Consider the following 13,576-nt stretch of genomic DNA (forward strand, 5'->3'; position numbering starts at 1 on the left):
ACTACAGCTAATTTTCATAGTGGACTGTACTATACGATAAACATGTCAGTCAATTTGACAACCTTTGTCGGAAACATTATTCAATGAAAATATTGTCCGAACCCTTAGTATTTCTCTTCGACAAATACATTAACACATCGTGAACCACTTTTCTTTCACGACTATAAAAATATTTTAGCAATTTAATTCACAAAATCAATTGCACACATTTAAAATAAAGTTTGTTTACACTTTGACAACAATAGACTGACATGCAAGGTGACATGTCAATGAAGTTTTCAGTTACTGTTGCCATTAAAAGAAATTAGTACCATTAGTTTTCCGCAACATGGCGAGGGTTTTTATGTTCCTGGTCAGGCTATAGTATGTAGAGATGGGTTTCCACCCGGGTAAAAACCCACATGAGGGTAAAAACCCAATAAAAACCCGTTTCATTCCACCCGTGGGTGTTTACACCGGGTGAAAACAAATAATTTTATAATTATTTCAATTGGTATCTTTTCTTTATTTTTATTGAATTTTTCTCATTTAAGTTTATTGATTAATAAGTAATAAGTCAAATTTAACACTAATATGCATTTATATCGTGGCCAAATTGTAAAATTGATCGCGTTATGATGATGTGACCAATTATTTTATAAAATGGTGTTATTTCAAGAATCGTTGAACCGATTTAGAAGAAATTTAGTAGGAACACAATAATTTGTGATCATGGCAAGGACATGGAGGGGGGGATGCCAAAGATGCCAAACTCTATCTTTGATGACATTACGGTATAAAGTTACAAATAACAACACCAACTACAAAGTACTTCTGCTTAAAAACTTGAAATCGAACCATTAACGCATTGTAACGTTTTTTAAGACCTCCTCTCCCCCCAGAGCCCCGATTACGGTAACTTTTAACGTCTACAATCCAGACGCGTTTCTGATGCGTTTCTGATTCTGCAATACGATTGGTCAAAACAGCTGACGTGCGCTGTTGAACGACCAATCGTATCGCAGAATCGAGCAGCGTGTCTGGATTGTTGACGTTAAAAATTACCGTAATCGGGGCTCAGATTACATTACGTAACACTAGAACGCCCCCTTAGCAACAAATACCACTTCTCACTTTAAAAAAACGCTATTTTTGTTTTCACCCACCAGAATGGGTGATAATGGGTAAAAACCGGGTTTTTACCCAAATCACCCAGTTTTAACCCAATCGGGTGAAATGGGTTTTTACCCACTACCCATCTCTAATAGTATGTAGTTAATCGAAAGTAGCGCCCTCACTTCCTGGTTTGTTTGGTAGTATTTTGTTAAAAACACTAGCAACATTAGTAGAAAATGTCACGTCATTTCCATTTCGCTCGCAAAGGGAATTGAAACGGAAAAGTAGGTCGACGGTATTGATTTTTACAATATTCGGCAAACAAAAGACGTGTCTCTCGGTGTCGCACAGAAGCAATAACGTTCCTGTGATCCAGCCAGTGGGGGAGCTCCAAAAATGCCTGTAAGTGAACTTTTCTTATCACGCGGTGCCCGGATGTGTGTTAGTCATGATTTCATAACCATTTCTTATATTTAATTCCGATAATCGCGTGTTATAGCATCATGGTCAATGTGGCGATATAATTTCATTGTTCATCATGTACTTGGGTGACGCCTTTTGTGTGAAGTCGTTGAATTTTTTAGTTACAACCGCGTTGTGACTCATCGTATCTCAGGGTCATTTCACATCTACCTAGGTACTCGAGTTAGCATTGTGCGTAGTAACTGCCGTCCGTCTATTACCGTATAATTCATTACTACGCGTCTGCATCGCTAGCGAAACGTGTTAGAATAGAAAGATCGTCATTTCGTCAATGATGATTTTTATCTTTTCTCGCGAGTCGCAGTTAAAATGGCGCACATGTGGGGGTCGATATTATCGAGGTTTTCCTAGTAAGTACGTACTTCTGTAGCACGCTCTGACCGTTTATTCTGCTAGCAAGGTCACCTCTATCCTTTTTAATGTTAAAATTGTCCGAGTCGTTGAATTTCTAAGCGTAATTTTTCTTATTGGTTGGTCCGGTTTGCTAATCAGCAAAAGTGTTGACCCACTTTCCACTTTGAACCACAGCTGAAAGTAAAAGTAATACATAATTACGTTATCATGAGCTTTTTGGTATTTCATTGACGTATTACACTTTTTTTCTTATTCTAATACTTATTCTTATTGGTACTCATTCGTCCTTCATTTTTTACTCTAAAAAAGTCTTATCTGCACCCCAAGGCGTAAATTAACGTAAATGATACTATCTTAAAAATGCTTGCTTATTATGAGCTTGAATAAAATCATCACCTTTTTAAATTAACGATTAAAATTGTCTGACAAGTACTTTTATTGTATTTAACAATTCTAGACTTCTAATTAGTCACAATCAATCTAGATCTATCAAAATGAAATAAAAAGTTCTATCGTTAAAATAACTTCAATCAAAGAATATTAATTACTGATCAATGTGGTAATTATATAATTTTAACTTGTGACCGAATAGTTTCCAACAATGTTTATGTTAAAACAATTATTTTTTCGTAACAATAAATTAGGCCCACACTAAATAAATCAGTTTCATTTCGCTGCACTTAATTTATTGATTGAAAACGTGATTTTCTTCTAATTGTATTGTAGTTACATACATTAAATTAAAAAGCAAAGTTAGAATACACAGCACAAGAAATACTATTTAAGTATTTCTTGTGCTGTGTATTCTAACTTTGCTTTTTAATTTAATGCACAAGAAATATTATTTATCAATAGCACAAGAAATATTATTTCTAAAACGTAATATCTGTTATACATTTTTCATTTTGTATCAGCTAAAAAGCAATTGTAAATGATCTTAAAATAAGTCCCAATTACAGTGTAAACTCTAACATTATTCGATTTAACGACAAACTCCTTAATCGCCGCCTTAGTCTCTCTACTCGACCTGTGGTTGACTGGCAGATAATGCCACCTGGCATTAAGTCCGCCACTGTACAGTTGTATGTGCAAAAGTGTAAATAAATAAATAAACGTCGAAATTTTTTGTCTATTTACCCGACTGCGCCAGAAGGAGGGTCATGTTTTTGCTTCACCTTGTTCTCTACCATCTTTACCATTTAACGTCGAAAACTGCGTCGTTATGCAGAGTTTACACTTATCGTTATAAAATACGTCCAACGCAAAAAGTTGCACGATAAATATAAAAACAGCCATATGTCATATCTGGGTACATCAATACCGACATTCGGCCCAGTTTCGACCTAGTGACCTGGTTTTTCGGCCTCCATTTTGCCACAAACGATGTGCTCAAGCCATTCCAAGAGAGGTTCTGTAGTAGCATGGTTCAGTGTTGAGTGGGGGCACAAATTGGACTTAACATTTTAGTACGTTACACCATTGATTACTGATTTATTACAGTGGAATTTCATCGCGTTGTTTAGTTTCGTCGTTTGTTTAAATGACAGAACAAAGGATTTTATTTTTCTGTATTTAGGTCGCGGGGTACTTATGCGCGCGCACCTTACGTCCGTTTTTACTATCAAGTGCCTCTTACCGATTTGGGGATAAAGCCAGTTACATTAAACAGTTGTTTTAAATGTTTTGGTCGTTATTAACATTTTTAGATTTACTTCCTTAGTATTGTGGGACGAATTAAAAATAAAACGCGGATAAAAGTACAATTTGAACATCAACAGTGCAGTGATGTCATTTATTGTCACACTTTTCCTCATTTAGACGAACTTGCTTATTCAGTCACCATAATATAAACATGTTCTTTAGGACGCAGAGTTAGCAGCGCCCACCGTTGAAAATGTACGCGTGGTGGTCAGAGTCCGTCCAATGGACCAGAAGGAGACGTTGGAGAACTCCTACAACTGCGTCTCAGTGGATCCGGTGAACCACACAGTTGCTGTCACCCGTAACAATGTCACACCACCCGAGCCGCCAAGGATTTATGCCTACGATGCTGTTTTTGACAGTAACGTTAGCCAGGTAAGTGGTTTCAATGAACTTATATTAATATTATCCAGGTGTTTCACGTCTAGGGTCAAAGTACAAACCGGAAATGGGACAAAGCATTCACAGACTTAATTCTTTGTAACTTGTTTCTTTATTCCCTTTATTTAGCTTTTAAAAATAAATTCAATTCAATACCTAGTCTGGATTTAAAAGAGTCAACTGGGAGAATGGGGTTTATTTCTTTTAACTACAAAAGAATAACGGTTTCAGCTCTTTGTACGCATCTGTCGCTATGTCGTGATGCGAATTATTTCATTCTGTACGAATTAATAATTTGCAAAACATTTTGCATATTACTTTCATAATAAAACCGACATTTGTACTTATAATGGGCTCTATTGACAATCAAAAACCTCAACGATTAATTTATATTTCTTATTACTAATTTACATTTAGTTATACATGGTTTTCTCTACAATTTGAACGTACCTAATAAAGTACTAAATGTAAAACTATTTCATTATGCAAACCGTAATATGAGTCAGGTACAGGAAGCCGATTTCAACAATTTGTTGATGTACAGTCGGGCTTAATAACCCAGTCTTAAAAGTTAAATTAGTGACTTGAGTTTCTTGCGCTGCTTCTTCTCAGCACTGGCCCATTGTCCCGAAGCAGTGGTGGCGTTAATACTGGGACGTTAGAAATGCTTTTTAAAAGCCTGCAAAAATAAAATGAGTCTTATGACTTTTTTATAAAGAAGCTAATAAGTCTTTCAGTCATGACAATTTTTAAATTCTGATGGACCAAATAAACTGATTTCCTTCCTTTCATACATAAACAACAAATCTGTTGAATGCATCCAAATTTTTTTCTCCTTAATTCTTACAACACTGACTGTACATTCCAATAATTGTATTATGTCAGCGATTACAATTTAGAATGCTGAGTTGCAATGTAAAGAACTGTTCATTGTATTTTGTATTTTATGTACAGTGCAACTGGGCTCTTTATATGTAGGTAATTTAAAAGTATTGACCAGTATGAATTATTTTATTTTTTAATTAGGTGAATGCAGACAAAGGTAAGTGGCCAGTATTGTGTCAAAACCTCTATGCTCTATCATAGAGAGCCCAGAAGCACTGTTCTCCGATCGTTTCATTCACGAAGACGCGCCCCACCATTCTTCCGCTAATGTTTGAGTGTTATCGGTACACGCTAAATTATCCACGAGTGCACACGCACACTACAGTAATGACGCTCGGATTGCTCGGATCAAACTCCCCGCACCCCGCGCGACCGAGACCAAAATTTGGTGGGGCGCGTCTTCGTGGATGAAACGATCTTGTGAACTGTATTGACAATACATAAAGACCAATTTTGAAACTTTTATTAGGTACTAATACTATGGGAGCAAAAAGAAAGGTCTAATGTTTCTGCCCCTTTCCAAAACCTTATTGGTCATAGAAAGGGACATGGCCTTGGCCATATTAGTGCACAGGCTGTAAAAAGACAAAGTACGAAGAAGACATAAAGCAGTTGCAAGAAGACAGAAAGAAGTTGCAAGAAGACAGACGCTTGACCGGTCCATCCTTCGGCTCGACTGACGCCGTTATGCGCTTCAGTCTTGTCGAATGGTGGGTTGGACTTGTGTTTTTACATCAGTGACAGAAGAAAGAAGAATTTCAAGATTTTTTTGGCTTTTACAACATTCCAAATTCTCTTCAGAAGCGTTGTTACTTCTGTATTTTATTTATTCATACAGTCACCGTCAAATAGTCCGTGACGCTAAGTGGTCAAAAAAAAAGTTGCTGATATAACCTTATTCCAATTGTAACAAAGACGTGTTGCGAACTTTTTGATTACTTTGGGTGTCACGAATTATTTGACGCTGATTGTATGTGACTCGATTTTATGCAACTAGAACACTGCTTATTTTTTGTATGTATTCAACTTTATTTTGATACTTACGCCCGTATTCACAAACATTACTATGAGGTCGCACAGTGCGCGTAGACGCACAGAGTGACACATGGACCAATCACAGTGCTCTATTCAACGCTGTGCGTTTGATTTGTTGCTTCACTTAACCCATTTAGCCCTACCGTACCCTATGTGGTACGGTATCTTTTTGAAAATATTTCGAAGTACCAAACTGTTATTAATTTGTAAAAATGATTGTGACAGTAAGCTTAAAGTGATTATTTTACATAAAAATATTTAAAAATATGTTTCAACAAGTGGTTTCGGAAATATTTATGAAATTCCTCGACAGAAAACAAAAAAAATATTTACAATATATTTAAGACGGTATAATTTCTTATTATTCATGGTAAATTATATTATTTATCAATTTAATTTTAAAAATAGAGTACAATAGATATCATGACTACAAAAAAATATTATCGAGATTATTTTTATACGGTTTATTCCAGTCTAAAATAGGTGTACCGTATAAGGTACAGTAGGTCCATGCACGAGCAAATCGTGCGAAAAAATGTAATTCAATTTTTATTATTTTTATTTGTTTTAGGCAATTGATGCTTCACTTTATTGCCACAAATCATGAAAAATTTGATAATTTCAGCAAACATAAAGCAATGTTGGTATTTTTCTACTGCTGTCTTGTCAGATGACCGCTAACGATGATCAGACTGACGAAGATTTAGGCGATAAAGATAGTGTCAATGTAAATAATAACCCTCAGAGTTTTCTTCGATGGATTTGCTAAATTTCCATCGTCGTGTTGCTAAATGCGATTATGGATAGCACTAAACGTAACAAATCAGAAGAAGCCAGGTCTTCTTCAGCTATCCTCACTAACTTCGGAGAAGGTAGGAAAAAAGAACCAAATGTGGTTAGTATCACAGAAAACGTCTTACAAAATATGCCAAGTGTGATACTAGTGATTATATGATTTTATTTTTATTTTATGTCATACAAAAATAAATAAAAATCTTCTTTGAACAACAACTATGTTTTGCTTGCTTATAGACCTACTGTACCCTATATGGTACGGGCTCCCCACGGCCCCCTATTTATGGAATATTTTTTTAAATATTTTTTTCATGATTTTTAGGCTTCCCTTTGTAAGATTTTGCTGAAAAATCAATTTTTATTTACAAAAATAATTATCGGTCTAAATGGGTTAAGCATGTATCATTTGTGAATACGGGCGTTAGTATCTAATATTAAACTAACATTGCGATAATTTGTTGAGTATTTTTATAAATTCTACCATTTTCTAATTAAAACTCATCACTGCAGTAAAAGGCGTAAATAACAAATTCACAGTTTTATGTTGTACCTAATAAATATAAAATCTATTTTAAACAATTTTACCCGCGGCTTCATCCGTGTGAAATTTAGTTTGTCACAGATCGTCATAAATTACATATATGTTATTTTGGGTTATAAACAATAAAACCGTAAAGTTACAACAAAATATGTTCAGTAGTTTTTGCGTGAAAGAGTAACAAACATCCAGACATCCAAACTTTCGCATTTATAATTAGTAGGATTAGTAGGATAAATTTACCTGTGCCATTTGCTGCAGTGAAAATTATATTTACATCTCTGTGCGCGAACAAATATCTATTCCAACCCCGGCTTTCCCTCGGGGTGAGGGGAGGGGTTACGTGGGGTGTACCCCCGCTTCACCCCACCCCCCTATTGGAATTACGTTGTGCTCTCACAGAGCCCTGCAAAGCGATTCGATTACAGCTATAGAATTTTGAATAACCAATTTGATGATGCAGTATTACGTGATAAGCCTTTGATAAAATCATTATAAGATTATTGATTGTAAAACGGTTTTATTATAGTCTTTATTATAGTGTAAGAAAGCGATAATAGATGCTGGCAATTATTTTTAACGAACAATGTTGACTCTAAAGTTGTAGATTTAAATTTTTAATCGAAATAGAAATAAAAATTACAATATTTTCAAAATGGCCGGCGTCTATTGGAGCGGACTTTATATTCATGCTCTTAGACATTTTTCTTCTGTATTATCTGTCCCTTTCTTATTCCAGCATAAGAAAGAGATTTTTTTTAATGAGAAAACCAACAGCTTATTTATACAATTTATAGATATAGATAGTTTTAGTTTTGCTGTAACAGAAATAGGTGTTTTGTATGTTTGTGTTAAAATTCTAGTTTGTTTTTAAATGTGTTTGCGGTTTTGGTACAGTCAGCGTCAAATAGTTCGTTCCAAAGTAGGCAATAAGTTTGCAACGTCTTATTACAATTAGAATAAAGAAGAAACAAAAAACATACACATAATTTAAAAAAAGGTGGTCTTATCAACTTTTTGGCCACTTTGGGTGTCACGAAACTATTTGACGTTAGTCAGTACTTGATGTTCGAAATTCAAATAACTGTCAAAACCAACGGAAAACAAAATGGCGCAACGTTCTTAATGCAGCTCACGTCACGCGATCACAGATCCGAGGCGTCAGCGTGTTTGGTGCTTAATGCATCGAGATTGTTGCGTCAATTATCATCACTGAAGAGAAGATGGAAGATCAAAAAGAAACTAAAATTAAGAACTGTTTTGTTTATGTACAGCCAGCGTCAAACACTTCATGGCACCCAAAGTAGCCAAAAAGTTCGTAACACCTTTGTTACAATTGGAATAAGGTTGTTATACTTTTTGGTGCTTAAGACGGAATATTTGACGCTGACTGTACTAGCGATAGTACATCAGAGGGCCTAGTGTGAGTTTACATCAAAAAATGTCATTAAATGTACCACGGATTGTACAGCGCCCCTAGCGGGAAACGATCAAAAACTAAAATTTTCATACATTTTTTAATGTAACATCAAACGTCTTCGCTAGCGACTGCGTAACAAATGACATTAAACGTATGACGGATTGTACAGCGCCCCTAGCGGACACTTTCAAGAACTAAAATCATATAGATTTTTTGACGCTAGCGACTTCGTTTAATGCAAACTCGCACTAAGCATACTAACTATACTTTTGTACAAAATAGATAGTAACAAGACAATCGCCTGTATGAACTTAATTTTGCATACGCACACAGATGCGTCTCAAGCGGACGCTTACGCTTCGCACTGGTTTAGATTGGTTTGCGATTATTGACGATGTTGTTGTCTATGTGTGCGTTGCCCGAGCGCACTTTGTATGTACATTGTCTTCTGCTCTTATTTTGTAATTTTTGTACCAAAAGCAACCCTATTACAACGGCATGTGTTACGCTTGAAACGCCGTATGTATCTTTTGTATATAAGAAGCTATGGTTGCGCTGCCATTAAATGAAGTTTGGTTTATTTATTTTACCTACATAATTACTTTCAACACCTACATAAACTAAGTCAAGATCTCATTAATATTATGGTTATGCAGTCATGGTGCTTTATTAAAATATTTCCATAAGATAAATGTAAAATAAATCCCTTATTGTTGAACTGAGAGACTTGTTCGTGGTATACATCAGATCTTTGTTCGCCGAATATTGTTCTCCGAACATTGCTCGCCGAACGCAGGCGATTAATAAAGTGATAAAAAATTACAATACCTAGTTGTCAATTCCACAAGCAATAATTTTACAAAAGTGCTATAAATTCTTGTTAACATTATGTATTTAATTCTAAAAAGCCATATAAAAAGGAATTAACTGCTAAGCTATATTCTAACGCCAGAGTACCATTCCCACTTCTCGTTCCCACCGCTGCAACTCCTGTGTAGCCAGGATCTACAGCTTGACCGCCAATAAAAACCCAACCAGTGTAGAGTCAGTGTACGTGTATGATATTCTATAACAAATCTTGAATATTTCTGCCAATACATTGCCTCTACTAAATCATAACATAAAATATCCGATCTAGAAATCGCCGGACGGACTGCATTCGGGACAAATCAATCACGCGGGGTCTGAAGGGAGAGGGGAGAGGTCACTCCCCCTCCACCCTGTAGACGGGTGAGCTATAATGTACCTACCTTGGATGCCGGGCCACGGCCACCTAAAGTCGCGTCCATATTGGATATGGTGACCCTGTATATTTTTAAGTCTGTAAACCCTTGAAAAAGAGGCTGACAATAGTGACTGAGTTTCTTGCGCTGCTTCTCAGCACTGGCCCATTTATTGTCCCAAAACAGTGATAGGGATTCTGTGGATAGGGTTGATACTGGGACGTGTAAAAGTGCTTTTTAAAAGCCTACTTGCACAAATTGGGTTTTATGAGTTTTTTAAACTTGGCTCCAATAGTGGATCAAACATTGGCATATACAGGGTGTTTCTTGTAAGGTGTCAAGCCGAAGGCAGGTGATAGGTGAGGACTAGACCTATCGATTTCACCCCCATGTATGTTCAACGATTTTTCGTAGTTTAGAAGTTATCGTTAATTTTGTGATTTTTTCAAATTTCATGACCTAGTGGCTTAATTTTTTTTTATCTTTTTTTTTGGGTTGACTTTTCTCAGATTTCTTTTTGTTGACAGATTCCCTATTAGTTGCAGATATTTGAAAAAAATAATCACCTTCCTATCTTTGATGCAAGATACAAAATTTTTGCTAGAAATATAAAAAATATGCTTTTAGCAGAACATTCTAAATTTTTCAATTGAAATGTATGAGAAAAAAAAAGAATTTCCATAGGTCCAAAATAATTTTAAAAACTGCGCAGTTTTCTAAACTTTCATAATAACACAAAAAAACATGTACTTAATAGGCCATTATTTTCTGTAATCGCTCCACTAAAGTGGTAAGTCGGAGATTCCGTTACATGTTTTTGACTTTCTTAGGACTAAAAACATGTAACGGAATCTCCGACTTACTACTTTAGTAGAGCGATTACAGAAAATAATGGCCTATTAAGTACATGTTTTTTTGTGTTATTATGAAAGTTCAGAAAACTGCGCAGTTTTTAAAATTATTTTGGACCTATGGAAATTCTTTTTTTTCTCATACATTTCAGTTGAAAATTTTAGAATGTTCTGCTAAAAGCATATTTTTTATGATTCTAGCAAAAATTTTGTATCTTGCATCAAAGATAGGAAGGTGATTATTTTTTTCAAATATCTGCAACTAATAGGGAATCTGTCAAAAAATTGAAATCTGAGAAACGTCAACCCAAAAAAAAGATAAAAAAAAATTAAGCCACTAGGTCATGAATTTTAAAAAAATCACAAAATTAACGATAACTTCAAAACTACGAAAAATCGTAGAACATACATGGGGGTGAAATCGATAGGTCTAGTCCTCATCTATCACCTGCCTTCGGCTTGACACCTTACAAGAAACACCTATACTGAAGGACTAGGTCCCAAGTTGGGACCTAGTCCTTCAGTATCTATGCCAATGTTTGATGTACTCTGGCCTCATGAGGCCTTCGGATTTTTACCAGCAAATCTCGCATTGAACTGGCTAAAAACTACCAACTATAAAAAATGGTTGCACTACGACATATTAGATATTATGGCAAACAAGGAGACCCAGTATGATGAAATTGAAATTTTCACAGATGATGTATTTCTGTTTTTTCTATACTTGTTGGAGGCTACTTGAAACAATTTGCCGTTAGGTAGTTTTTCACCTTGTGAACCAATTTAGAAGAAGAAAATTGGTATAGTAATAGGAGTCCCAAGAAAGTATACAGGGCAGTTTTTCCCGGTTTTTGAAACGGGAACACGCGATATAGTTTTCTATAACAGACCGAAATTCGCGCGGGAAAAGCTAGCTGTTAAATGTCAAGAAAATTAGGAAATGTTCACCGGGAATTTTTCTGAAAGTCCTTAGTTCTATCCTTAAAAAGATATTTTCCGTTTTGTTTATGGTTATGGAAATAACAGGAAAATGGAACTAGGTATTTAAATGATAATTTATCAATTTTTGTTGGATTAATATTCACACGATCACACAAAATGTAATCTCTACAGGACGTTGGTTGGGCAGTTAGTCATTAAATAAAACACAATTTGCATTCATGCCTCAATTTTACAATAGAAGCCCCTTGCATCATATAATTTGACATTGTAATTCGGCTTTATTACCAGTTGATAGGACTTAATATACAATAGCTTCAAAAGAAGAGTGAAGGGGTGAAATACTATTAACTCGTATGTACCAACCAGTCCGTTTCAACTGTCTAGCAGCATAGAAGGAAATCAATATTGCTTCATACTACGCAACATGTCTCCCAGACTGCAGGCAAGCGAATACAATGTCTCAAACGCGCCTGTATCCCCATTTTAGCCCGTATTACGACGGACTAAGCGAATCTGCGATGTAAATTTAACTTTGCATCGGAAACGTGGGCGGACGAATTTGAGATAAGCATCTATTTTGAACTGTATTACAATAGCTGTAAAGCAGTGTGTGTTAATGTGATACAACCTTCACAGTAACCTTGCCGCGTCGTGACTAAATGAACGGAGATTATGAGCAAGTCGCTGTTTTAGATATTTACTGGTAATGTGAATTGTTTAAAGGAGAATATATTGACTGTTTGCGGTCTTAACCAAGAATAGCTTCTTCCCGCGACTTATTCCGCGTGGAATAGTTACTTGTTTTAGCTTGATGATAAATAACACTAGTTTACAAGGTTTTTTACCCAGAGATGAAACTGATATGTATCGGTAGAGTTATTAACCCTTACTTAAAAACTGAACTTAGAAAAAATTTAGGACGTCAAATTTTGTAAATATTGACTATAGTCATTTTTATAAGAGTATTTCTCAAAAAAAATGTACATTTCGAAAAAAAAAAGTGTGCTTTGAAACAGTTCAAAAGTTTTATATTTATAAATCATCACACAAAAAAAACACACACACAATTTTGAAGTATGAATATTAATCTTTAAGATAACGAAGAATTATAGCTATAATCCTACTTATTACCAAATATTTAGATATTTTAAAAATAGTCCTTTTTTACCTTTCATACAAAAACCTGTTTGCCACCCTAGCTTTTTCATGTATTTTTGTTTCATAAAATGCGATACGTAACTAAATTATTGTAAATTTGCGGCCGCCCGCGACTTCGTACGCGTGGATCCCGTTTTACCCCCTTCATCTNTGTGTTGAGGAGACTTGCAAGATAAACATCAGCTTCAAATTTCATAAATATACCTCAAACGGTTATTTAGGTATTGACGTTCAAAAATCCACATTTAGGGCACTAAAATCTATCTATCATCTGTGAAATATTAAAATTTACTGATTTTTTATTTGTTCCTTTGTATTTACACAACTACCTATCTGGATGCCAAATTTGAACCTTCAAGGTCATCTGGAAGTGATTAGTATTTGGTCTTATAGGTCAGCCATGTAGATTTTTGGACGTCAATACCTAAAGAACCGTTTGAGGTATGTTTATGAAATTTGAAGCTGATGTTTATCTTGCAAGTCTCAACAGATGAGCCAAATTTGAAGTGTTAATGCACAGTACTTTTTGAGTGATGAGGAGTCAAAAGTGGCTCCAAATGGTTCGTCTAAATATACGCATGTTGCAGTCCCCTCCCTGGAACTAGGCTTAACATGCTCCCGCATGTCTAGAATATTAGCTCAATGTTGATTTCGTCGATTTTCTCCTGATGGGAACATGTAAGACAAAAATAAATTTTCCAATATTACAGACCTT

The 13,576-nt window shown here is 35.3% G+C and overlaps 1 protein-coding gene across 4 annotated transcripts in view; it reads left to right on the top strand.

Annotated features, from left to right (window-relative positions):
• The first annotated feature begins 1,331 nt into the window (after nt 1–1,331).
• Klp64D (kinesin-like protein 64D) overlaps nt 1,332–13,576 on the top strand; it is a 37,213-nt gene continuing 24,968 nt past the window's right edge. For all 4 annotated transcript variants that reach the window (XR_003656352.1, XM_028311935.1, XM_028311934.1 and 1 more), the window contains exons 1-2: nt 1,332–1,497; nt 3,796–4,008. Coding sequence is in view for 3 of the 4 variants with exons in the window: in XM_028311935.1 (XP_028167736.1) it covers nt 1,492–1,497; nt 3,796–4,008 (219 nt within the window). In the remaining variant the exon portion in view is untranslated. The remainder of the gene's footprint in view (nt 1,498–3,795; nt 4,009–13,576) is intronic.

This window comes from Ostrinia furnacalis, unplaced genomic scaffold (assembly GCF_004193835.3).
Source record: "Ostrinia furnacalis isolate ACB-3 unplaced genomic scaffold, ASM419383v2 OfSCF3657, whole genome shotgun sequence".
In the NCBI taxonomy this organism is placed as follows: Eukaryota; Metazoa; Arthropoda; class Insecta; order Lepidoptera; family Crambidae; genus Ostrinia; species Ostrinia furnacalis.